Consider the following 27,583-nt stretch of genomic DNA (forward strand, 5'->3'; position numbering starts at 1 on the left):
ACTTTAACTGTTTTCTGCTTCTTTGATGAGACTCCACATCCACCTGCTGTATAACCTGTGATTTTATGTTGTTTTCTTATGAATTTATCTCATTTTTATGCTTTTGAACACATTGCATGACCTTTTTATTTATGATAATTTACCATTTGAATGATTATACCTTTGCTGGTGGCCCTCAGGAACCCCCTGGTGGCTGCGTTGCGTCATGTTGTAGTAACAACTGAATAGAAATAGCCTACTCGCATCTAAAATGTGCAGCAGAAGAAAAAGCAGTGAAGCAGAAAAAAAATCTTTATATAAATATATTAATAATATACAGACTCCACACCCAGCGGGACAGATCAAAGAGTTTTACAGAGGAATAAAATATAGAAATGGAAACGGATTCACAATAAATAAAAAAAATCAAAATCAAATGAAAACACATTTTATTCTTAAATGCATTTAATTTAACTAATGAGAACTAATAAAATATGACACATATGATTAATTATCACCCATTAAAAGGCTCGTGTTGGTGTTTTTATGACGTGTAATAAATCAAAACATAAACGTGTCTGTGTCTCTTTGTCTCCATGCAGGAGCCGGAGCAGCAGCGCACAGGTTGCATTTCAGGACAGTCGGACATCACAGACTCCACAGCGCCCTCATCCGGCCGCAGCGGCACCGTGTGTGTGTGTGTATGTGTGAGAGAGAGGCAGAGCAAAGAGAGAGAGGGAGGGAGTGTGTGTATGTATGTGTGTGTATGTGTGTGCGCTCGGTGACCGACTGCCGCTGAAGAGACAACACCGCTGTCTGCGCTCAGGTAAGAAAAACCTGGTTCTGGTTCTGGTTCTTGTTCTCTGACCGATCCAACCTGCACCGAGCCGCGGGAATGAGCTGCTGCAGCACCGGACCGGACCGGACCGGAGCTCGAACCCACGTATACGGGCGTCGTTATAAAGATAAAAAAAAAAAAACCTCCATCGGCGTCCGTCGTCTTGTCACTTCATGTATTTTTTTTTTTTTTTTCCCTTTGCATGAGGTGGGAGAGGTTGGGCCTGAACTGAAACAGGATCATCATGCACACGGATTTAGACATGAACCCTGCAGAACCAAACACACACTCGTTATTTATTTATTTTTATGTTATCTTTTATTTATTTATTAATTTAGCTATTTTTATTCTGTTTGATCTGCATCGATCCGCGTCTACACAGCTAAACACAGACACAGAAACGTGTTTTTGTAGCAGCGCCTCCTCTTCTTCCTCTGGGCTGCTTCTCTTGTTTTCTCCTCGGATGAAAAATATTAAAAAAAAAAAAAAAAAATGTCTCCATCATCTTCATCTTCATCATCCTCCTCTTCATCCTGGAGGAGGAGAAGCAGGTCCTGGCTGCTCTCGCGCCTGCCTGCCGCTCCACCGATGATATTGTCCTTGTGCGCGCGCCTATAGCTGCTACCAGACTAATCCGGCCAGAGAATATTTATAATCTCATTATTGCGGCTCCGTGTTGTGTTGTTGTTCCTCTGCTGCTCTGATTGACTCTGTGCGTGGACTCTTCTTTCCTTTGTGTCGTCTTTATCTGAAACGCAGAGTGTGTAGCCTAGGAGGCCATGTGTGTATGTGTAGATATGTGTGTGTTGCTTTTTTCTTTTTTCTTTTTCCCCCTCCCGTTATTCTGGATCTTTCGCCCGTGTTGTATTTGTATCTGCGGCCTGGAGGGTTTCTGGCACACACACACTCCTTTATTCTGCAGCTAAATCAAACTGTGCGTGTGTAGCTATAAACTAGGCTTATTATTATTATGCGTGTGTTGCGTTCAAGTGCCACCACCTCCTATGTGCATAATATTCCTCCATTATGTAGGGAGCAGATGATGATGATGATGATGATGGTGGTGGTGGTGGTGTAGGGGATCGGGATGATGCGGCGCCTCTGTGCGCAAATGCCAAGCCCATTTTTTCCCTGCGAGTGTCCGCGCAGCAGCGCAACTCAACCGGGCTGCTTATGTGACACATATTTTTGTGCGCTGCTCCTCGCGGTAGGTTAATCCTCCTCTTCCTCCCCCTCCTCCTCCTCTTCCTCCCCCCGGGGGTCAGCGCTCAGGCTCTGACCCGCAGTAGGTGCGTGAACGCCTCTCGCCATGAACCCAGTTTAGCGAGTCAAAATGAAAACAAAAGGCTTTTAATGCGCAGCTGAGCTCGCGTGCCAGAGCTGAGGATGATGATGATGATGGTGATGATGATGATGAGAGCTAGCCCTATACCTGCGGTGTTTGTGTTGGAATCGGAGGAGGAGTAGGCTACACACCGGGATGAAGAGGCTCGGAGTGGACACACCTCTTTCTTTCCCATCATCAACATCATCATCTTTATCATCTTCATCTTCCTCCTTGTGGTTTTCTCTTTTCTGTTTCTCTGCTGCGCCTCGTTCCATCGATCTGAGCCACAACACAAGAATAGAATAGAATAGAATAGAGAATCTACTTTATTCATCCCTTGGAGGGAAATTCAAATTAGTCCAGTAGCTCACACAGCAATGACACAAAAAAGAAAGAAAGATGAACACAAAAAACATTTGTGTTATGTAACACGATTGCAGCAGGAACAAATGACAAAACAACAAATAAGGCGGGGACAAGGGCATGTTGTTGTTGTTGTTGGTCTGTGTGTGTGGGTGTGTGTGTGTGTGTGTGACCACTCCTGCGGCCAGGAGAAGCGGACACCTCGGTGTCATCGGCCTCAGGCGAGTTCCTGCAGCGGCTTTGGCCCTCAGTCAGGTTGTTGTTATGTAGAGACGCACTGGCATGATGCACACAGACATAGACACACGTAGCCTACACACACACACACACACACACACACACACACACACACACACACACACACACACAGACACGTGTGCACACAGAGACACACACACGGGCCCCTCCCTCCCCTGAAAACTGCTCAACTTGTTCAACATCAGGGGCCAACTCTCAAGGTGATGGTGGTGGCTGATTAAAAGGGCACAGCGCTCATCTCCAGGGCGACACATCCTGACTTCCCCCCTTTTTTCCCCCCAATTGGGATGTCGGAAAAATCCCCCAAATTTTCCCATCTGGAGTTTGTTTTTAGTTTTTTCACCCTGAACGCCTCCTCCTCCCTGAAGTGAAGAGGTCAGAATGATGCAGAATCCAAGATGGCTGCTCTGCAGGGTTTGGCACGTTGCTTTCAAGTGACATTCCCCCCAAAAGTAGCCTAACTGAGTTAGTAACTGAATTACTGCATTATAAAAGTAACTAATTACCAGGAAAACTTGCTTGTTTTATAAAATGTTTAAATATGTAAAATTACTTGGACCTGCCCCCCCCCCCCAATCTCCCATTTATCTGGAACTAACCAACTGTGTGGAGGGATAGCCTACTGAGCAAGTTGGTTAGTTCCAGATAAATGGCTTTTTTCCGACTAGTTGATGGACTGGGGGGAAAGAAAGTTACACTTTAATAATGGGTGTAGCCTATTTGTGATGGGACTTCTTGAGTCAAGTAACGGCGCATTTTATAGTCAGTAGGCTAACGGTAGCCTAACGGCGTTGTCACGGGGGAAACAGTAGCCTAACTGTAGCCTATTGATTTCTCATTACTGAAAAAAAGCAGTGCCGTTATTTTATAGGCTAGCGCTGTTATTCCCATCACTGCTGCTCTGTGTGCGAGCAGAAGTGAAACCAGTTTATTACCTGGCTCGTTGCCATGGTGTTTCTACACCTGAGCGTTAATGCTAATGCTAATGCTAACAACAACAATAACAAGTCTTTATTGTCAGTCTTTTGGAGCCACCATAGACCGAACTAAAATCAGACGACCATGAAAGGTTTTCCGCTCTGTCATCAGATGTTCCCGCCGTTACCGTGGCTCCTGTCGCCTAGCAACCTTGACAACACATAGCCTAACTTTGTTACTTTTCACAGAGACTTTAGGTTTTTAAGGCCCAAAGGTTTTTATTGGACCTCTAGTTAACTGTTGGTGTTGTGTTGTGTTTGCTTTCATCTCCGCACAAAGTGAATCTTGGGATCCACCCGAGTTTTAACCACTGGGATGTAATTTTTCCTTTAAATAGCCTACACTCTTTGAAGGTGGCAGCCCCTGAACTCCAACTGTGTAGCCTACATTTCCCACAATGCACCTTGATGATATTTTATCTCAATCCATGACTTTCAAACTCCCAAATCAAACCAGTTTCCATCGAAGAGTTCCCTCCAGAGGGATCCCTTCAGATGGCAGCAATAGTAGCCTACATATGGCTAAGTCACGATCACGACCTTTAACCTCACGTTTACTCCTGTAGCCATGGCAACGAAGCTTCTTTGACCTTAATGTGATTTTTATTTTAAACCCAAACCGTTATGTTTTTGAACCGTAAGCTGACCACAGCATTGTCACTTCAGAAAACCAATCTATTCTTATCTGATGAGTGTAGACGAGGCTGCAGAGAGATGATGTCATCCTGTTGACATGACAACGCTGTCATGTGTTGTTATGGAGGACGATGATGTATTCAGATTATGTTTACATAGGCCTAGAAATCTGTGAATTTTACCTTTAATATTCAGCCCTGAACCACAAGTACCTACACGTGAGTTAAATAAACATTTGAGCCTTTCAAAATAAGAGTAGAAATAAATCCAGGGTCAGTTTATAACAATAATGAAATGTTTTATGATGTTGTCAACAAACCGAAGTAAATCATTCTGAGTTGTTGACGGTAACTCAGCAGCAGTTCCTTGATTGATCGTCACATTAAAACCTTTAATTGAAACAGTCCGTGCTCTTAATTTGGTGATGACGTCTTCACTCGTCACCTTCACTGAACTGAATCCTCACACTCAGTCGCTCCATTTAGGAACTTAGCAGCTTGTTTTCCTGACTCAGGCTGCGGTCCAGAGCGGGGTTTGGACGGGACCGCGGCCCGGGAGCTTTAGACTGGCAGCAGATCACCACTCTGCACTCGAGTGTTAATAAATCATTCACATTTAATAGGTTTGACTCAGCGCTGAAGCATTTAGATAATTAATGCCAAATATTCTCTTCTTCCAGCTTCTGAACTGTGACGATTTGGTCATTTTCTACGTTTAATATCATAATAAATCAAACATACTTGTTTATATTCACTGTTTTCTGACACTTTAAGGACCAAAACTGGAGAAAATGTCTTTATTGACATTGAGGAATGATCAATAATTGTAGATAAATGGACTCCCAGGGCAGACATATTCACATTTCTTCACCTCATGTGTCAGAACTGATTGATGTGCACAGTAGGAAACAGGCAGCAGCAACGACGAGGTCTAAAGAAGTTTCTCGATTATACGTCGTCTCGTTAAATAAGAAGAATAAGAAGAAGGAGACGGAGAAATGCCACGACGAGCTTTAAACTGCATTCCTGTGCTCACTTAATTGGCTCCATGCTGATGGAGGAGTTGGGCTCATTGCACCAGTAATAGTAGCACCAGTGTGTTCCTCTCTCTCTGTGTGTGTGTGTGTGTGTGTGTGTGTGTGCAGCTTGTGTATACATATGGAAACGTGCAGCAGCTGCAGCAGCATCTGATTACTTAACGCTCTGCACCGTGAAAACAGGGGATGAGAGAGTTCCTCATAGTCTGAATTCCTGAAGTGACGTGTCTTTCTGCCGGACGTCTGGCTCTCATTATGTAAGAAATGTCTTGTTTGAGGCGGCTGCAGCGTCTTCACGGTGTGTGTGTGTGTGTGTGTGTGTGTGTGTGTGTGTGTGTGTGTGGAGGCAGCAGGGTGTGGTGGTAGTGGTGGACATCCTGGAGGTGTGAAGACAAAGATGGAAAATGTGACTTTCCTCGGCCTGAACATGTGTGTGTGCAGGATGTTTCCCCTTCAGCCGTTTAGACGGAGGGCAAAATGGAAAACGGTGAGCTCCACCTTCACCTTCAGCTTCAGCAGCCCCCTTCTGCTTCCACTGCAGGGCCCGGCCCACATGCATGTAGAGGAGGTAGAGGAGGTAGAGCCGGGCTGCGGCCGCCGGGAGGCTGGGGGAGGAGGAGGAGGAGAGTGATGGAGACTGGGCGAGGACTCAGAGAGAGGGAAAGAGAGGGAGAGGAAAGTAGGTCAGAGATACAGAGGCAGCCGAGCATGAGAGCAGCAGCAGCAGCAGCAGCAGCAGCAGCAGCAGCAGCAGCAGCAGCAGCAGCAGCATCATCCTCCTCCTCCTCGTCTCTGAGCCGAGCCACGAGCTGCAGCTTCAGACCAGAACCTTTGTCTGTTTAGTTGGGTTTGATCCCACTCATCAGCACCGGAACAGGGATCAATTAGTGAAATGACATCAAATTAATGGAGGACGCTTTCTCTCCTCTCATCTCCTCTCATCTCCTCTTTGGCTTTTAGCGCCGCCGACGATATGAACAGATTGAACGTTTCACAGATGAACCCGTTAGCGTCCTGGTCCCTGAAGGCACCACGTTGTTCAGGCAGAAACAAGAAGCCGATTGATCTGAGGCCACAAACAAAGATTATCTACGTCATTGTGTTCAATGTTTTTCAGTCAATCGAGACATTTTGTGTGTAAAATGTCTCAAAACAGTCAAATATTAATCAAAATGTATGATTTTAATACATTTCATTATGTCTGAAGCATAAAACTGGATCTGGATTCTGACACATGAAGATTTTCTGCTTCTCTTTGTCCTAATAGAATGAAAATCTTTAGATTTACAGCCATCGATTGGATCAATTGGACAGATTGATTGGTTAATATGTGGCAGCAGCTCTAGATTGTTTCTTAAATCTTAGATTGTTTGGTTTCCCTTTAAACTCATGTAGACATCTTTTGCAAATTAGTTTGGATTCATGACTATAACAATTATTTTTTACTTTAAATAACTGATTATTGATTCATTTTCTGTTGATTAACAACTAGAAACCAACCTTTCTGACACCAAATTAATGATTTAAATCAGTTCTCACACATTAATGCATACATTTTTCTGGGTCCAGTGTCTGAAAAATGAATTTTCCTGCTTTTATTTTGGCTTAGATGATTGGCTTGTTATGTTTTTCTGATGTTGATCTGATTGAACAAGCAGCTTTAGAGACTGAGATCCTACATTTCCCATCATGCACCCCTCCGTCCCTTCAGGGCAAATCCACCAACACCAAACTTCTGTTTCCAAAACAAACTGGAATAGATTAATTTGCAAAGTTGAGATAAAGCTGATGAGACATTTTTTCAACAACTCGATGAAAAACTAGAAAATCAGTTTCCATATTTTGCTCCAGCTTGGGGCATCACACACCCTGCACACACACACACACTCTGCACACTCACACATACACACACACACATACACAGCTCCAGCCTGCATGTCTTGCTGCATGCTCCTGGAGCTGTGTCAACATCCTCTGTTGACCGAGCTCCTTGCAGAGCCGCGGGGCCGGTGCCAAGATTACATTTTCACACGGCCCTGAGAGGGACGAGCTGCATCAGCAGACCTCTCAACGCCCCCTCCACCCTGCTGAACCCCCACCCCCACCCCCACCCCACCCTCATGAAGCTGCGACAAAGGCCGCTGTCACGCCCCCTTTCTGCAGCAGGTGAAATGTGTTGCACTTGAGTTTTTGACCCAAACTAAATCATCAGGAGGCAGCGGCGTCCTCCTGAGGTTGTGAAGCAGATCGTTGAGGCTGAGTCATTAAACCATCTCTGTTTCCTCCTCACACACACATACACACACACACACATGCATACAGACACACACTTATCAGCTGAAGGACTCGGCTCTTCTTATCAGGCTGCAGTTTGTTTGCTCTCCAACCGGCCGAGCTCCCGGATGCAGAGCGAACGGCCTCTCAGAGGGATTGTCTCCGTTGGCAAGGGCGCAGCTCTCTCTCTTCTTGTTTGGATTCTGTCATGTGTAATGCTACAATGGGAGTTTTGTCCCAGAGCTGTATGTATGTGTGTGTGTGTGTGTGTGTTTGAGTGCTGAGAGTACGCTATTCATGAGCATTTCTATGGGACGCACAAATGTCACTCTACCATTGATGAGCTATCAGGACCTCCCACTTGTTTAAAATGCTGAATAGAACTGCTTTTATCCTTTATTTTTGTGTTTCTGTTTACAAAATCCAACAGAAATAAAACAAAAATACAACACTAAAGCCACCAGTCAGTGCATCAGTCTGCAGCTCCGGGCCTTCGTCTCGTCTGCATGGTCGAGTCCCACTCACATCTCACAGTTGTTGTTGTTGTAGTTGTTGGTGCTGCAGACAGGTTTGGTGGTGTGTTCACTGACTGATGCTGCCTGTTTTGGGAGTTTCTCTATGCAGGATTAAGATTAAAAGTGGTGGGAATGGGGACGTCATGTTCCTGCGGCCGAGGCAGAAAAGTGAGGAAAGATAAGGCCGCGAGCATGTCGAGGAGCGTGGGAGAAATCAGTGCCGCTGTGCAGGTTGTTGTTTAAAGTCGTAAGTCACAGAAGTTAACAACGACTAACAAAACGCCTTTAAAATCCACCTGCTATTAACACGCGCCAGCTAAAAACAATGAAGGCAGGATGGATGGATGAGCGACCAGCTGCTGATTGGTCGAAGCTGAATTAACAACGCCTACCAAACAGAAACAGATTATCAGGGTCAGTAGTTTCCACCTTTTAGTTGTTGTTTTTTGTTTTTTTTTAGCTATAAAAGGAAGAAACAGGACTATTTTCAGTGGTGGATTAACCCAGTTGGTGCAGTAGTGAGTGAGTGCATGAATGTGTGTGTGCCACTGCCTATACAGTCTATGTTGTGTGCATGTGCGTGGGTGTGACTGAGTGAAAGTAAATACAGTGTGTGTTTATGTTAATGAGGGAACAGTGCAGCTCATTGACGGTTTTTGTGCAAACAGTGCAGCTCTATAGCTCAGGAGATTAAGATGTAACAGGCTCTGATGCACTTATTGTTATTTGGACTTTATAACATTTAATTTTTATTTATTTATCTCCGTTTCTCTTTTTTTTCTTTCTTGTTTAGTTTAGTTTTAGTTTTCCAGTTTCCACTCTGTCCCACTTGTGCCGACTGTTGAACAAACGCTGTGTAAAGATCCAAGGTCAGGAGATATTGAAGGTACACAGAGCGGAGGTCACATAGCTGAGCCCAGTGAGTGGAGGTTTTTTTTATGGGGTGGAGTAACCACGGCAACACACACAGGCATTACCATCTGTAAAGAGACAGTTGCGTCAGGTGCAGTAACAGCACGCTAAAAGAAAAGCTTAAAGAGGATCAGCGGTGGAGAAAGTGCTAACATGCTTTTTATAACAACACAACAATAGGCTGCTGCTGCTTTAGTACTAGACAGTACACAGAAAACAACTTGAGATATCAAAAGTAAAAGCATTATGCTTCCTGTAATTGACAAATTATTACAGTGTTAGCTTCTGGCTTGGGTTAGATAGTTTAGTCTAGCTGACATTTTATTAGTATTAATCACATTATTTTGCCTACAGTTAGCTAGTTTAGTCTACTGGCCGTCTTTAAAAAAAGAATATTAATCACATTTATTATTATTAATCACATTGTTAGCTTGTGGCTGAAGTTAGCTGATTATAATCACATTAATAGCTACTGGTCATTTTTATTATTATTAATCACATTAACTTTTGGCTAAAGTTAACTAGTCCACTGGTCATTTTTATGATTATTAATCACATTATTAGCTACTGGTATATTTTATTATTATTAATCACATTATTAGCTTGTAAAGTTGACTAGTTTAGTCTACTGGTCATTTTTTAAAATTATTATTAGCTACTGGTATATTTTATCATTATTAATCACATTATTAGCTTGTGGCTAAAGTTATCTAGTTTAGTCCACTTGTTTATCAACCTTTTTACTGTTGCTACGTAACCAGTGTGGCTATTAGCAACTGTTGCTATGCAGCCAGTGTTGCCATTAGCAACCGATTGGAATGAAGCTGCATTCTGTCGGTTAGGGGCTAGTCAGTTAGCATGCTAATTTCAGTTGAAGAAAATAAACCGTAGAAATAGAAACAAACTAACATTAATTTAGCTGGAAACAGTTTTTTAGCAAGTAAAAGTGTCGAGTTTCAAGCCAAACTAGTAAGATTTCATCTAGACTGGTGAGTAAACAGCTGCTAATGTAAGCTATGTAACGTTAGTGATGGCAAATGCTAATAAGTAGCCTAACTGATAAGTCAACAGCTAATAATGCTAACCCTAGCTATGTAGCATAAAGCAAAATGTACAAATAACTCATTTTTTGCAAACCTAAGTTTAAAAAGAAGTAGGAAAACTTCTTTTAAGAAGAAGTTTTGAAACAATTATTTCAAAGCAGAAAATCTCTGCTAATTTATATTATGACAAAACAAGGCAGGAGGTTTCAACTAGATGCTATTATGAGGTTGCAAGCTAAGTTAAAATATTGGAGAACCACTGCTTTAATCTTACAGATGTGTTGTATTTTATTATAATATGATGCTTTGAATCCAAAATCTATATCTGTCAAATAAAATCTAGTGCTACCATCAATCTAGTTTAGCACACACTAGGGCTAGAGTACAGATACAGGGTCCAATTCATCATTTTTGGCCCATTATATTTCCATATATATTGACCTATTGGTTGCCAAAGGGCTTTTAGGCAGCACCTCAGAGAGATTAATCAGAGTCGTGTTTATGTGCCAACGTGGGAATGAGGGTGAAGCTGGTAAATCTGCATTTCCATACAAACACGGAAAGAGCAGTTTGGATGTCGAGACTGATTATGCCATAAGCTCTGAGCTCTGGCTCGAGTTATAAGTTTCTATGTATGTGTGTGTGTGTGATAGTGAAAGTGATTGTATGAGAGGGCAGTGAAAAAAAATTATGATTCAAGCTGAAAACGGCTGATGTAACCAGAGGCTTGGGTTTAATCTGATATGTAATCCTCTTTTTATGAGATTTGACGCCACTTGCATCTCGTCCCGTCGAGGGAGCATGTCAGGACTGTGGCGTTCACTTCCTGCGGAACAGTACGAAGTATTAGCCTAGCGCTGTCTTCATGAGTCACTGTGTGCTGAAATATGGCGGCGAATGAAACATGAGCGCTGCACCAGTTTTGTCACAGGACCGAGCAGGCCCCAGAGGTGGTCGTTGGGTGTTTAGAAAGTGAGGACGGCGTGCACATGAGCAGGACGGACTATTTTTATTTGTGGGGCTGTAACATGAAGCGCCGACCCCACGTCAGGGTGTATAAATAACTGCTTTTCACAGACACAGTGTCTGTTTACATTTGGAGGTGACGGGACTGGTTTTTGTGCACCGGAAGAGTGAAGAGTGTCCATGAAGTGCGCCATCATTATATTTAATCTTTAAAAACCAGACGTTTGTCCTTGTCCGCTGCTTTGCATGTTCCATGTCTAACTTGTCATTATAACACAGTAATGAGACACTTCCTGTCCTGCTCATCATCGGTCACTGATGTTGCTCTGGGGGTTTGTGTTCCTCTGCAGCCTGACCTGCGACTGGCAATGGAGTACGCCAACAACGCCTCAAACAGCTACGGTTCTGGAGACAACATGAGCTCCTCCTTAGCCAACATGAGCATCAACCACCAGGAGAACGGGGTCCAGATGGGACACAGAGGCACCGGGGACGCCAAAATGAAAGGTCAGACACAGGAAACACAGACAAACTGCTGCCAAGTTCATGTTTCCCAATGTTGTAGAGGTTGAACGTGACAAAGACGACTCATCTTCGGTGATGTCATGTCATTAAGTCGTAGGGATGAGAGTCTTTAACTGGTCCGATCCAGAAATCCACCTACACATTGAGATGGTTCCTGCATTTGCATAAGAAGTTTAACCAAAAGAAGTTGAGCCTGATGAGCAAAGGATCTTTTTTATTTTAAGATTTTTATATCAGAGGAGGAGTTGAATTTGAAGAATGAAGAGAAAGTGAAGGTCGTTTTAAAGTTTAATACGACGCAGCTGCAGGAAGGAGCCACTTTAAACTTTATAGACCAGATGACGACCTTTTCCTGATGTCGATCAATGATGATAATGATAATAATGACACAGCACAGACATGATTTAGATCAGAACTAAAAATCTGTATTTATTTACACATTTAATAGAAACCTGCTGTTCGGCATTTACACGCTGCATGTAAACATTACGTAAATCACCTTAAACATCACTTTAAGCCGATATAAAGCCGTTTATTTATCTAATTTTCTGCCACTGTAACTGCTTCCATAAATAGATGCTGTTACGTAAAGAGATAACGAACGACCGTGTAATATAACACAGTTGTTTTTATATAAATACGTATTGTACATGATGCAATCCTCTTTCCTCTCGTTGAATGGGACCCAGCTGACTTGTGGGTAAACTTCGGGGTCTACGGGTTAAAGGTCCACTCCGCGCCCTGTCAGCTTCATGTTGTAGCTTTAATCCCAGGAAATGATCTGAAACAGAAAACGTCCTCACTCACTTTCCTAAAAGTCTCTGTTGTGTGTGTGTGTAGAGTCGGGCCAGAGGCCGGGACCCGCAGTTTCTACTGTGCTTTGTTTTAATCCCTCTTTACATAATGGATACAAGACATGCTTGACTGGGCCTGAGAGCCTGACTGCAGCTGCACTGTGCTCTGTAATCCAGGCATCTGGGTCAGAGCCTCAGAACGAGGCCCGTCTCCGTCCTCAGCCACTGTTCGCTCCCAATTCAGCTCGCAAACAATCAGGCTTTGAACGCAGCACAGAAATCATCCAGTTATTTCTTTTTGTGCGTGTGTGTGTGTGTGTGTAAGGAGGAGATCCCACGGCCGGGAGGATTATTCCTGGGAAGATAAATGTCCAGGGAGGTGTCCTGTTTGTTTGTTGAGTGGGTAAAATAGATAAATAGAGTCCTAACAGATTGTGCTCAGCAACGTGTTTCCCCTCTTTCTTACTTCCCCCCCGCCCCCCCCTCGATCAACCATATGGCCAATTAGTGCGTAGCCTAGCGTTCCCCAGTTTACAGCCCTCACTAGTGCAGTCGTTCTCCCCGTTCCCGTTCTCCATCGCCTTATACGCAAACAGGAAGCGGAGCGCAGGGTCAGGTCCGTCCGCAGAGGTAAACGGCTCAGTTATCAGCAGAGAAACACACAGTGAGTATCTCATTGGTCCGTCTGGCGTAGCTTTAGTGTTGTAGTAATGCAGCGTAGTTAGAGTGGGTTGACCATTGTTAGTCTGTTGGAATATACAGAGTAATGGGACTGTGGATTCTACGGCGGCCCTGAGGGGTCAACGCTCTGCAGCTGCAGAAAACACTGCTCCGACATATGAGCTGTGTTTCTAGAGAACACAAAACAGTGACAAACGAGGCTGAGACTCATTTATATATTATGTTTACATCTGTACTATATATTTTTTTTATCAATAAACAAACATACACAAGACAGGACCAAACAAAAACAAAAACAAGCTGGGAATAACAACATAAAAACCAAAAACAGAAACAGAAACATCAGATATACAGTATAGAGTGAAATACAATAGGAGCTAAATAAAGAAAAATAATACAGTTTTTTATACAAATGCTCATCAATGTAATCAAGAAATGGTTTCTATATTATTTAAAAGGCATTCGTTTTGTAGTCAGACAGTCCAGAGGTTTATATTCCATTATTGTCCTGTGCCATCCCACAACTGACAAAGACCCAGAAGGAGGGAAACTGGCTCGAGTTCAAGCTCCTTACCTTTCGTATTTAAAATAAATCATCACTCCAATACGTTTGTATTTTACCACAGGACCAGAAACAGTGAGTTAGATCACCAATGTCTGTCTTACATTTGAGACAAAAAGGACATACATCCTTTCTCTGTTTGGAGAGACGGTTTGGGGCAACATTGCTTCGCTCTTCTCCGATTACAAACTGTTATTTTCCTTGCATCATCCCACATCTCCTCAGTTAAAACAACACCCAGCTTCGTCCCTACAATATTTAAAAATCCACTTATTTGCTTTATCAGGTGGTCATGTGAAAAAAAAGGGAAAAAAAGCAGCCTATTGTTGAGGTTTTATCGGTCAAAGTTTTTATTTCCCAGCTCCCGTGAACATCACCTGTTGTCAGTTTCCGTCCTGAAGCCCGAAGCTTCACCTCAGCTTACCTTTAATCCACAGACAGCGACGCGGCGCCCGGTGAGAACGGGCTGAAATCTGAGTGTGAACTCTCTCAGGCAGAGAGCGGTGAGGACGAGGTGACGCCCGGTACGCCCGCCTGCTAGACAAACCAAAGACTGTTGTGTTGATGTGCTCATTAACCCTGGTTTTTAGCATGTCTGTCTGCAGATCCTCACTTCATTTTCTCCTCTTTTGCAATTAACATCTTTTATTCCAGAGATGTTTCTGCAGGAATGTGAAGCTCGGCTCTCGGTTTTCACAGCTTTTCTCCCGCTCTAACCCTTCCTGCCTTGTTTTGCTTTCACGCTGCTAATTTGTCTGGTGTATTTATAGTGATAGCGAGACACACACATGTAGCCGTGTTGTCACTACACACAAAGTGCAGCAAGGACACGGAGAATCGCCACAGATCCGCTGACTGACGTGGAAAACAGCGGCTCTGTGTGACTTAGCCACGGTGGCTGTGGTCTGGGTCAGGCCCGGCTTTGATCATCAACACTGAGAGTGACAGCTTGTCCAGAGAGGAGCATTAGGGAGGGAGGGAGGGGCCGGCGGCGCTGAAGGGGGCTCCTTGATCTGTTTAACAACTCCTGAGTGTGTGTGAACATGAGAAATACCACAAGTGACCCGACACGAGGTCGAGGGGGAGATTTAGCTGAGTCAGCTCGGAGAGGGGGAGATTTAGGATTTAACGTCTCCTAATTTCTGCTTTTGTCACCTCATCAGTCAAAGAGACGGTGGTTAATTCATGTTGTGAAGTCAGATAGTCCAGAACCGAGCTGTCAGACCAGTTTTAAGAGAAACCATTAGGTGCATAATTATCCTACTTGTTTATTAAACTTCCTCCAAACATGTTTGAAATACTCACTCCAGCTCATTTGCTCTTACTTCCTGGCTCAGGCCTTAAGCCCCGCCCACCACCTCAGGTATACATGTGAAAGAGATGGCATCTTTTCAGAATAGATCGGGGTAGTTAACATGTTGATAAAACAGACTAATGTTTTTTGTGCGCGACATCGAGCTGCAGCTTCAAATATACGAGCAGAGTTTTTTTAATTGTCTGTTTATTCGTTTATTCGGTGTTGCATAACAGATTTGGTTGGAATATCCTTTAGTGGACGCATGATGTAACAATAATAAGCTGGTATAGGTATAATGAGCTAAAAAACAAAACAAAAAAACATTAAAAATTTGACTATAATTTGAATATTTAACATAGAAAGCATTAGAAATTTGGGGGGAAGATTGACAGCACTAGTTAACAAATCTACACGTCCTCACTTCTGGATTGTTTGCTTAGTTTGACGTATGAATCTGTTTCTCATTGATTTAAGGTGGAAACTCTCAGTCATGCTGTTTATTATTCAAAAAAACACCATATGGACCTTAACAAAGCTGACACTTGATTGGAGGGTCTTTAATTTGCTAATTCCTCCTTCTGAGCGCTGCTTATATTCCCGCTGCTGTTTATATTTATGTCTTTGTGCTTCATTCACCTTGTCTATGATGCATTTTGAGACCACAGGACAATCAGCACCTGCAGTGGTGGATCCTCATAAATAAACTGACTCACATCCGTTTATCCCACAGCAGCAGAGACGTCTGTGGAGACGGGCGGCGCGGAAGTTGTGTCCCAGCTCTCAGTAATTGAGAGCGCCCCCTGTGGAGAGGAGGGGCAGCTTGGTACGACACCGCTGTTTGAGCTTGCGCTTCGCTTTTTTAAACTTTTATTTTCCAGCTGCCTCTGCTTTGGTTTTGTTTTTTAAGCATCTGTTCTCCAGAGCAGTTTGACATTTTGGAAGATGTACAGTACGTTCAGTTTCCTGCCAAGACGAACAGGATTGATTCCACTCTCATGCCATGATTATATTCTTGATTATATTCATGATTATTGAGTCTGTTTTCTATAAAACATTAGAAAACAGTGAAGAAAACACAATTATCAACAACCAAAACATAATCAGTTAACAAGAACGTAAAACCAAGAAAAGGCAGAGAGTTCCCACCTTTGAGAATCTGTAACAATTCAGTTTTCTGGTGAGTTTTGTTTCAAAATAATAAGTTTATTATTATTATTTGATTAATTTATTCATTGTTAAGTCTAAACAATGTCAGAACATGTTGAATCTTATTTTTCAAACAAAACAAAAACCAGTGTGAAGGAGATCTGGTCTGGACTATTTCTTGGCTGAGAGCAGTAACTTCCTGTTGTTATCTTGCTGCCAAGAAATAGTCTGGACCGTCATGTAATAAACACATAAGGTACAACATGTGCTAAGCTAAGCTAAGCTAGGCTACGCTAACTGTAGCTTCATGTTGACCTTTGACACGAGTGAGATAGATGGTTTGACTCTTGGCAGGAAATGACAGCAGCGTATCTTCCAACATGGCCGACTGGCTGCTGCTCTTGTGTTTGCTCTGACTTTGTTTTCTTTCAGCATCATGTTTGGAAAAAAAATTAACAATTGTTTGGGTTTGTTTCTGTTTCCTCTTTGGCTTCTTTCTGTTTATTTTTTATTTTTATCCATGCTTGCTCTGACCGTTAACACTCTGCCTCCTCTCAGAGCTGCTACATGATCATGACCAGACTCCAGAGACAAATACGTCCTTTTCCCTTCTTTAAAAAAAAAAAATCTGTTTAAACAAAAAGATGGCTGCATCCTGGCTATTTCAGAATGAAAGCAACGGCCAGACCGCAGGCAGATTTAAGACTCCTGTGATGTGTTGAGCAGATGCAGCAGCTCCCGGTGGAGCAGCACGGCCAGAATAATGTTAAAAGCAGCTGAAGCACCACATGCAGCAGCAGCTTAGGTGTGGTACAGCTGCACCGGGCAGCACTTAAATAACCACCGCTCTGTGCCTTCTTGCATATTCATCCCTATGATTTTGAACGATATATTTATCTGACCGTTATTTGCTTTGGGCTCTTGTGCATTAACCGTTGGAGGCGCTGTACTGTATCTATGTGGGCTTTCTATTGATTTCTTTCTTTGCAGTGAGTGTATTAATCAGTCATGAATGACAGGAAGTCGTTACTGACCGTGCTCTCATGTCTTTCCATTTTATCTCATCGCCTTCAATCAGCAGCAGGAGCAGCGGCTTCAACAGGTAGGCTGCTTCATGTCTTATCGATCTCACTCAGGCTGCGTTTACTTACTGCAGGACACAGATATGAGCTCAGTTATTATAGCAACAGGTGGACACACACACACACACACACTGAGAGCAGAGCAGCTGCTTCATCTTATAGTGTGTTCCACACGTTTTAATTATATTTAGTCAATGAGATCAAAGAGTCTGGATCGACCTCCCTGAATAATTATACACCTTACATATATTCAGTTAAAAGAGACATTCATGATTATGATTATAAATTGATTAATTAATTTTGCATTTAAATGACATATTAATCAGCTATAAGCTCAAAAAATTGTAAAAAGATAATTAAATATGGAAATTAGCCCCTCAATCCCCTGGAATGGCATTAACAATGAATTCTGACTTTTAATTATTCAATTTACCTATATTTTATGAAGTGTTTTTATACATACTGTATATTATATGTATTTCAATTTTATTTATGTTGATTTCCTACTTTATCCATTGACCTAACTCTGGGATAAGGTTTTAATTTTAGGGTGACTTATCCTACATTTTATATTTTCTACTTTTCTACATTTGCTCTATTTTAACAACTTAATCTCTGCTGGAGATTGAACCAGCTCATATTACAGATTACATTTTGTTACTACTTTAAATCAAAGAGTGCGTCTTTAAATTAAAGCTGCATTATAATACAATAAGTCAAATGTTATGTTATGTGAACAGTGAGAAACCTACAAATGATCACGTGACTCTTTAGATAATTTCAGTGTCTTTAAACTCATTGTTTTGGTTTTTAGAAAACTTAACTGTTTTAGTTGAATCAGTGTTTTCATGAGCCGGCCCCCTGGTGGCCAAAACTCACTTCATACTGTTTTTAATATTAAAATCTGTTTTAATTAAGTTAGATTATGAATTTAATGATATAGCCTAGTTTTGATATTCTAAATTAGAATAAAATATTAATAAATGATTACATGATTTTATTCATATAGCGCCTTTAAAACAAAGTGCTGCAGTAGACACTAACAGAAAAACGACTACAAAACCACAGAAAAAAACCATGATATCTAAAAGAGGATTTTGCATTTACCTAAATCCTTTAATGGAGCTTTAATTGAATCTATCGATTGGTTAACTACTCTCTAAGTCTATAATTATTGTGTGGTTGAACTCCAGACTCTGTGCAGGTTTATTTAGTGTCTGTTGTGGAGAATGAATCATGTTGCATCACATTTTAATCACCTTGTTACAGTGAAGATACGCCGTTGATGCTCTGTTGTTCATTGTGTTCACTGGAATGCATCATGTTGTTGTCAGCCCGGTGTGATGCATTACTGTCCATCTCCATTTCATGTTTATTTTACAAACCAACCACCGTTAATCACCTCTCAGTTCATCAGTCCTGCATTTCGCCTTCTACGTACAGATCTGTTGGGTTTTTTTTTTTTTTTTTTTTCTTCTGGTTACTGAAATACAAGAGTTTTTTTTCTTTTCCTTATGGACATCCCTTCTTCTTTATTTTTGGTTTTCAATGGGGGAGATGACAAACAAGTGCTGTGAATGTCATCATTAATCTGCTTTCCAAACACAAATTAGCAAAGCCTGGCACTGGAGTCCACAGTGAGTTGGTGTTTGCGGGCGACGGCGGATCAAAGCCGGCTGCGGACGACGGAGCGGCCGGGGAGGGCCTTGACTTCCCGGACCCAGGGAACGAGGCGGTGGGAGAGTGTGGGAAGAGGCTGGGTGAGTCTCTGTGGGCCTCTGAGGACCTCGGCGGCAGGTCAGGGGTCAGCCGGGATGTGCAGGCCAGCAGCGAGAGCCCGGATTGGACCGGAGCGGTGGACCCTCAGAGGGCCATCAGCCTGGACGCCTCCGAGTGCCTGGCCGAGATCAACAACCCGGCGTTGGTCCGGAGCGAGGCCGTGGAAGACCTGACGTCCATCGGAGAGAGGAAGCGCTGGGAGGAGGAGGAAACAAAAGATGAAGGCGTCGCCCCAGAAGCACAACAGACCCCTGAAACCCCTCAGAGTCTGTCCTCGCAGCAGTCTGGCTTTGATTCTCGTCCAGAAGATCTTCCACCAGCGAGCAGCAGCAGGAACATTTCAGAGAAGGAGAGCCTTTTAACCCAAATGCCATCTGACACGGCCGCCGCTGAAAACAGCAGCGGTGACTCATCGTCGGTGCACAGGGCCGGCGGCGGCTATTCAAAGCCTGACATTTCTAATGACTCAGAGATGAGGAGCAGTGTGGCTCAGACCACCGGCACCGCTGAACTCCAGAAAACACCCCCCCAAAGCTCTCCAGCCAGAAAGTCTCTGGTGCCGGTCCCTATTTTCAAAGGTCTGTTTTGCTGTCATGTTCACCAAGTTCAGAACCAAGCCCTCCTCAGTTAACTCCTTCCACTTGTTTGATTTTTTACAACGCAGCTTCTTCTACCGTTTGTCATGCAGCACTCTCCCTCTGAATTCTTTCTATGGACGGTAACTCTGACCCGAGGAGAAGCTTGTTGTCCTCCCTCCCCACTTTAGCTTTTCGTTTCATCTCTCCATCTCTGCTCACTCTGCTGGTTATGCGCCCACCCCTTCCCCCCAAAAAACAAAACAAAAAAAATCCACTTGATTGGTTTCCACGTGCATCACCGGTCACGTTGCATGCTGCATTCCCACCATCACCGATTTCACTTCATTTATTTTTTGCCATGTGAATGTAAACAGATTTGCACTTTCACTCAGGTGGATTTGAAGGAGAAATGAAAGATGTTGGATTTAAAAATATTAATTTAGACCACACTTCTCTTTCTCGTCCGTAGCTCAAGCAAAGATGGACAACGGATCCTCGGACAAGGTACGTGACCAGGAGATTTGGTGACGTTGTGTTTCTCTTTTTTTTTTAATGGTTAAAAGATCGTTCAAATTTATTTTTGAAATAAAATCAAACTTGGGTCTTATTTTTGTTGGTTTCGACTTCAGATACAGTTTGGTCTTCATCATATGGCTAAGTTTAGTCTGGGGCCGTTTTGGACAGGCCTTTCCGTCAAAATAAAACCATCAAGCTAATAAAAAGCTTTTTCTTTTATTGTATTTAACTGTATTACAAGTCATTGTTTAGTTTATAAGTTTTATTTTGGTGAACACTTTTATTGTCACAGCTTCAGTTGTCATGCATTCATTATGATGGTTGCAGGCAGAAAAAGGTAACAGTCTTAAAAAAGAAATCTATTTCCCCAAACCGTTCCATTGGAGTCGAGTAGTTTTGTCTCCTAAATAAAAACCATTTAGTAGTGGTTCTAGTAAACAAACCACAGAACAGGACAGAGGCTGTGTCCGTTTTCACCCTTTATGCTAAGCTAAGCTAAGCTAATTGTCTTCGGTTTAACCTTCAGACATGAGAGTGATACAGATTGATCTTAATTCTAAACACAACTTTATCTCAGCTGTTGGTCATGAAATATTTCTGAATAGTGTGTTCAGATTTATGTTCTGACTTGAATTAGCACAGTGTCGTCACATCTGTTAGAAACAAAGTCCAGATCGACATAAATAAGACCAGAGCTCTGATAAAATAAAACCAGAACGATCCTTTAACTCTTTCACTCTGTTCCATCATGTTTCATCATTGGTTGATTCATTCCTCTGTGTTTTTTATGTTCGCTGTCATCAGAACTTTTTGTTTTTCATCCATTTTTCCTCCCTATGAAAAAAAAAAGAGTCAAACTGCCACCACACCAACCTCTTCCCTTAAAAGACCATCCATATTCACCAAGGGCAACAAAACACCCGCCTCCGCCCGAAACGGCCACAGCTCCATTCCCGTTAAAACCAGCAGCACAGGGCCGAGGCAGCCCGGAGTAAGTACAGGTCTGAGTCCGGACCTGAGCTCAGTCAAGGACTTTAGAGAGAGGGCGGATGGACTCATGATCATCCAAACTGTTCTCGTTGATTTCTGAACGACTGAATAATAAAAAACTGAATTATCTGTGTGGTTGATTTCCAGACTGGTGCCGGTGCAAAGTCTCAAATTCCAGGAGCCAAAACTCCAGTGAAAGTTGCAGCTCAAGCAGGTACGCATCAAAAGATTTCTACATCTGACTTTTAACACGTTTCATTTTGATTTTGTATCATTTTGTACAAACTGCGATTTAAAGATTGTTCATCATGTGTCATATTTTTTGTGATGCAGCTAGTGCCAAGAAACCTCCCACTCCAAAAATTGATAAAGGTAAAAAGAAAAAGAAAAGAAACCAAAGTAAATCATTAGAGATGCAGCGTCGCATGGCCTCGATGCCACAGTCTGATCCGGTCCGACCGGGATCAAACTTGGTCAGCTTTTAGTCAAGACAGCGGCCGGCTCATTTTTTTTTTTTTTTATGTCTTTTATTGTTTTTATTCCCTCCGTGAACTCCAACGTGTGTAAAACCTTTTGATTCTCCGGTTGCTTAAGATGGCCAGAGTGGACACAGCAGCCCTGGTACTCCCAAATCCCCCTCTAGCCAAGCTCAGGCTGCCAAGGCGGCGGCCGAGGCCAACAAGGTGAAGAAGGTCGCCGTGGTGCGCTCTACGCCCAAGTCACCCGGCTCGCTGAAGAGCCGCCCGCCGGCTCCTCTGGTCGCCGCCGCGGCCGCAGCTGCGCCGCTGCCGGACCTGAAGAACGTCAGGTCCAAGATTGGCTCCACAGAGAACATGAAGCACCAGCCGGGCGGCGGAAAGGTAACGGGACCGAGGCCGTGGCACCGAGTACTCCTCATACACATCACACAGTCTGAACCTCGGCTGCTCTGGAGGCAAAAATAATCTGATTTCTGTTTTATTCTAATCTTATTCATGGAGTCCAGATGTCAGCTAAGTCTGATATTTGAGAAACAACAGCGTGAGATGAAAGAAGAGTTTAACTACAAGTCTGGAGAAGAATTAAAGTCAAATAATAGTCTCATGTCTTCACTCCAGCAGGAGGCTGTTTATCTTGGCATTATTCTAGATTGCTTGTATTTCAGAATGAAGAAGTATAAAAGTCGCGCACCTCCAATAAAAATGTGCTGGCCCCAAAAATGTATGTACATAGAAAAAGGAAAAGAGGAGACCGCACACTCAAGCTCCCTTTACGTGCTTTTATTTAGCACGTCCAACAATCAGTAGTAACGTAGTAGCATACTGCTCTTCTTCAGAATCAGAAATACTTTAATTATGAATCATTAATTGCACTGCTCCATTCAAAATAAACAAATATTGTAAAAAAAAAAAAAGAAAGAAAAGAAAAGATATAACCCTTCGTATTCAAAATAAAAAAACACACATGATTGTGTTTAACAATATATACATAATTAACATTTACAATGAATTATGTACAGATTGAATTATGCACAGCCTTTTAAATGGTAAACTGAAATGGAAATATTCCCCATAGACAAAAAAATAAACACAAAGTTGGAGGTTGTTGTTTCCTGTCGTGAATGAGTAAGAGGGAAGAGAAGGAACAAGAAGAAAAAGAAGAGGATAGAAACTGACAGTCAGTGAATCAGACTAGCGTACTGTAGTTTAGCACGAACACTGAGTTAAACTGGGTCAAAGGTCACACAATTATTGGTCTGGGCCCAGAAACATAACACACTTAATCAAGTTGATTAGATAATCTGAATTAATCTGTATGATAATCATGATCCAAGTCACAATAAACCAGTTTTATCCTTTTATAACTAACTAATCTCTTAATTTTGGGTTTTTTGGCTCCGCCCACTCAGATTGTGACTCAACCAATCAGAGTGTTTCTGCCTCCAGAGCTGCTTTTGTTGGCACCACAGAAAAATAAGAATAAGAAGATCTGGACACACACACACGAGTTGTCACAGTTTGTCTCATTTAATAGTAAAATATGAGTGTGTGTGTGTGTTGTGGCTGACGAATGTGTGAGTTTTATTTTAACATTAAAAACCACTCACGTGTCCAAGGATCTTCAGAGAAAACGAATTAACCTAAAAAACTCACAGTAGTTTAACACAACAGTGTCTCAGTCAGGAAACGCTTCACCTTCCTCTGTTTGCTCCTGTTTTGTTTTTATTCCTGGTGCAAAAGTAAATTAGTGGAAATAAATTAAAACCTAACCAGTAGAAGTACAGGTAGTTGTTGCATGCACTCACACTCGCACTAAAACCACAGCAGCTGCGTCTCCTCTTGTCTCCACATCTAAAACGCTGACGTTTTCACTCTTCCAGGTGCAAATCCTTGATCAGAAGGTGGACTATAGTAATGTCCAGTCTAAGTGCGGCTCCAAAGGCAATATCAAACATACACCCGGTGGCGGCAATGTGAGTAACTGAGGGATGAACTCAACACCAGACTCTTGAGTATCTCTGCAGTTATGATCATCAAAACCAACTTTTGGTAAAAATTAAATAAATAAATAAATCAACTGTTTTGTTCTGCTCATGTTAGAAAACAGATGCTCAGATCAGAAAATGGACTTTAACACAACCTGCTTCATGATAAAACACTGAAATATTGATGTAGTTAATTTATTTTACATTAGAAGCTCAAGGTGCACGTAGACACAACTGTTTTAATGTGTTAAAGATGACATCTGTAATCTATTTTATTATTATTGCATGGTGTGCAAACTCTCTTATTGTTAAAATACCAATTGCACCTGAGCCAGTGTCTTGTTTTTGCATAATATTTGTATTTTTGTGCACTAAACCTGCGTCTCCATGCCAACGTATGGATGGCAGCTTTAATGAAACATCTTTGTCCCCTTTAACGTTTCACTTCCTCCCCGTTTGGGCTCATTTCTCCTCCCCCTCCTCCTCCTGCAGCTTTTTATTTCATTCCTGAACTCTTTTTATTCTGGTTCTCGCACGGTGCAGGTGCAGATCCTGGACAAGAAGCTGGACTTGACCAACGTCCAGTCTCGCTGTGGCTCCAAAGACAACATCAAGCACACACCTGGAGGAGGAAAGGTGAGGAGACAGAGCAGAGATTAGAAAAGTTACTACATCAACCTTTCATTTATCATCTCTATAAACAGTCCAGCTGCATACAAACATTTTAATTTAAAGGGATAGTTCACCCAAATTTGAAATTGCACTCATTATCTACTCACCCTCATGTGGACTAAGGGCTGGGAGAAGTTTCAGAGTCCTCCGTGGCTTCTCTGAGTTACAGGGGGTCTCGGCGTAGCAGTGCATGTCCATATAACGGTTGCAAATGGATGCCAACTGTCTTCGTAACAAAAAGACACACCAAAAAACATCCAAATACCTCCATGCTGCTCGTATGTAATGTCTGTCTTGTATTGAAGCCCCGAAATGCGAAATTGTCCCGAAAAAAATTAAATAAGTCTATTTTTCAAGCTTGTTTGTAGCGGAAGCTCCTCTTCCCAGTTCGTCCAAATTTGACGAACCGGGAAGAGGAGCTTTGAGAAGCTTCCGCTACAAAACTTCAAATTTCAATTTTGGGTGAACTATCCCTTTAATGCTATTTTTCTCTTTATGACACAATTTTTTAATTTGTCATGTCCTGATCTGATGGACTCAGTCTTCACCTCTCCCTGACTCAGCGGGGTAACGGTCTCTTCCCCTCGACTCTGCACTTCTCCAGGTTAAAATCCTTGATGAGAAGGTGGACTATAGTAATGTCCAGTCAAAGTGCGGCTCCAAAGACAATTTGAAACATTTACCCGGTGGCGGAAATGTGAGTAACTTAAGGGATGGACTCAACACCAGACTTGAGTATCTCTACAGTTACGATCATGAAAACCAACCCTCTTGGTAAAAAACATGAACGTTTCTTCTTGTTTTTGTTTTTTTAAACACCGACTTCAAGTTCAAAACCCGTCGGAGGTTTTCAAATGAACTTGTTTCCACACAAACTGAATCAGCTGCATGTTCCCACCCACCTCTCCTCCTCCCTCTGCTTTAAAGAGCTTTATCACAAATACAGAACAAACTTCACAGAAATCTGTGCATGAACCATGTTGATGAGACTATGACTATGAGCATTAATTATGTCAAAAAATACCAATATTAATGCTTTTTATTGCTGTTGTATGTTTCATTTTTATGTGTTAGATAATCAAACCTTAAGCATTTGTATCCAATTTAATAGTTTACATAATTTAGAGGCCAAAACTGGAGCTAAATTAGCTTTGAGCAGATCTGTTCCACTGTTTTCATCAATGGATGAACAGACAATTGTGGACATTTATAGATAAATAATCCTGGTTTGACTGAGTTATGAGTCTTTGAATAAGTAGTAAAAGCCAAGGCACTCATCTTGTATCAAAAATGTAAAATGCCTTTATTGTGTTAAGGGCCACAGAATGACAGGCAATAAGACACATCTACTTAAACAATCTTTACAAAAACTGATGATATAACAACAAAAGAAACTCATACTGTAGTTCCAAGCAGCATTCCTAGTCTTCGGCTTTTTTTTAAAAGTAGTAATTAGTTATTTGAATTTAATTAAAGGATAAAAAGCACAAATACCGGTAACTAAACATTGCTCCAGTTGTAGCCGACTGTGTGTCACTGAATCCATGGTTCATACAGATAAAAACTTTCACCATTTCATATCACGTTGTTATTAAAGTATCTTATAAACTGTAGAAATGTAATTACACTGATGTTTAATATTTGTATTTAGTCAAATCTGTTTGGAAACCTCTTTAGCTCGAGACCTGAATGAGGTTTATAGTGAAGTGCAGTTTGAGTAAGTGCAGCTCCAACGTGAAGCCAGAGGTGGTGACGTGAGTAACTCTGGGATCATGATGCTCACACCGACACCTGTTCAGACCAGTTCAGACCAGTTCCTCCTCGTCCTCTGTCCTCAGACCTGTTCCCCGGTTCAGATCTCACTCCTCTTCTTCAGCCTCCGACTCGTTTCCTCTCCAGGATAACACGTCTCTTTTCCTCACATATCGACTTTTTCCAGGTACAAATTCTTGATCAGAAGCTGGACTTAAGCAAAGTGCAGTCCCGGTGCGGCTCCAAAGATAATCTAAAACACGTACCCGGTGGCGGCAACGTGAGTAGATATTAAAAAAAAAAAAACAGCAACAAGGGTGAAGCTGCAGCTGCTGCCTGAAACGCTTCCTCTTGCTTCTTCTGAATGCATCTTCACCGAGGAGCACGACACCTCCCGTGTGTTGGACCCGTTTCCTCCTGACTCCCAGACCTGTTAACACCTCCTTCTCCTCCTCCTCCTCCTTCTCCTATTAACAGTCTTATCACACACTTATCGTCAGGCCTGAGCATTTCATACTGACGACTGTAGAGCTGCTGCACTACCAGATCACAACCTCTGACCTTAAACGAGCCACGTGTGTACACATCGTTAATGATACACAGCTAACATTATTATAAACAGGGTTAAAACAGGAATTTAATAAAGCATGACCTTCATTTTATATTTTTGGTAAGTATTAGAAATAGAAAAATGGTAAAAAGCTTGAATAATAGCTAAATAATTGGTTTATCAATAAAGATTTAAAGCTGGAGTTTAGCATTGACATTTAGAAATACATTTATACGTCCATAAATAGGTAACTCTTTACTGTATAATAGCTACACACTATTAAGCATTAGTTTAGCATTATTAAATACTTAATAGATCATTAATAAAGCATTCTTCCTACACTGATACTTATTGGTATGTGATTTAGAAGCTCATAATGTGTTAAAAAATTATTTTTATTCTTTGTTAATGATAGATTCAACATTTATGAATCAAATGTATCAATTACAAACTGCTTATAAAGGATGTGTCATTGTTTACAAAGGAGTATTTAATGATGCTACATTAATCCTTAATGGTGTGTAGTTATTGTAAAGTATACTTACAAATAATATAATAATGTAAATTCAAACCTGGATTCAATTTTATTTTTATTTTTTTCCCACTTCCTGTTAGCTATTAACAATTAGCTTAGTCGTTTAGCGTCTTCTTTAGCCTATCCATGGCACTTCAGGCCTTTAGCACCAGGATAAACAGTCCCAGTTGACCTTGGGATGTAACAAGCTCTCTGATTGGTTGGAGAACTGACGAATGGGTCCTCAAGTTCAACATCAAACCAACTCTTCTCTTCTCGTTTTACTTCTTTTCTTCTACTGACATTAGCATGCTAACCAGCTAGCCTCTAGTCACTTTTCCGATACCGAGTCACCGTCCTCCCCGTACTGTATAGTAAACACAGCGAATCTCTTGAAAAAACGAAAAAACTTAGCTGCTAATGCTAATGTTAGGACTGTAGCATTAGACTTAGACTGGTTTATTGTCATTTCTAGTACAGGGAAACGAAATAAACAAAGTGCAGTGCAAGTTAATAAAGAAAGAAACTCCAATAAATAAATATCGAGCCATACAACA

General features: G+C 42.0%; 2 protein-coding genes across 4 annotated transcripts in view; both read left to right on the top strand.

Annotated features, from left to right (window-relative positions):
• The first annotated feature begins 669 nt into the window (after positions 1–669).
• LOC311002855 (uncharacterized protein) overlaps positions 670–27,583 on the top strand; it is a 34,474-nt gene continuing 7,560 nt past the window's right edge. The window contains exons 1-14 of one of the 3 annotated variants that reach the window (XM_083994416.1): positions 670–805; positions 11,475–11,631; positions 14,124–14,210; positions 15,714–15,806; positions 17,208–17,231; positions 20,038–20,072; positions 20,935–21,075; positions 21,222–21,288; positions 21,408–21,446; positions 21,669–21,934; positions 23,434–23,526; positions 24,082–24,174; positions 24,815–24,907; positions 26,150–26,242. In XM_083994416.1, the coding sequence (XP_083850542.1) occupies positions 11,493–11,631; positions 14,124–14,210; positions 15,714–15,806; positions 17,208–17,231; positions 20,038–20,072; positions 20,935–21,075; positions 21,222–21,288; positions 21,408–21,446; positions 21,669–21,934; positions 23,434–23,526; positions 24,082–24,174; positions 24,815–24,907; positions 26,150–26,242 (1,263 nt within the window). In that variant the 5' untranslated portion in view covers positions 670–805; positions 11,475–11,492. The remainder of the gene's footprint in view (positions 806–11,474; positions 11,632–14,123; positions 14,211–15,713; positions 15,807–17,207; positions 17,232–20,037; positions 20,073–20,934; positions 21,076–21,221; positions 21,289–21,407; positions 21,447–21,668; positions 21,935–23,433; positions 23,527–24,081; positions 24,175–24,814; positions 24,908–26,149; positions 26,243–27,583) is intronic. The other 2 variants (XM_083994414.1, XM_083994415.1) reach the window with 2 other exon arrangements.
• LOC311003089 (uncharacterized protein) lies at positions 17,932–19,782 on the top strand (the record flags this gene model as incomplete). Its single annotated transcript, XM_083994774.1, has 2 exons — positions 17,932–17,950; positions 18,825–19,782. 2 exons carry the CDS (start codon positions 17,932–17,934, stop codon positions 19,619–19,621), a joined length of 816 nt encoding a protein of 271 aa, XP_083850900.1. The 3' UTR covers positions 19,622–19,782.

This window comes from Trachurus trachurus, assembly GCF_905171665.1.
Source record: "Trachurus trachurus genome assembly, chromosome: 19".
NCBI lineage: Eukaryota > Metazoa > Chordata > Actinopteri > Carangiformes > Carangidae > Trachurus > Trachurus trachurus.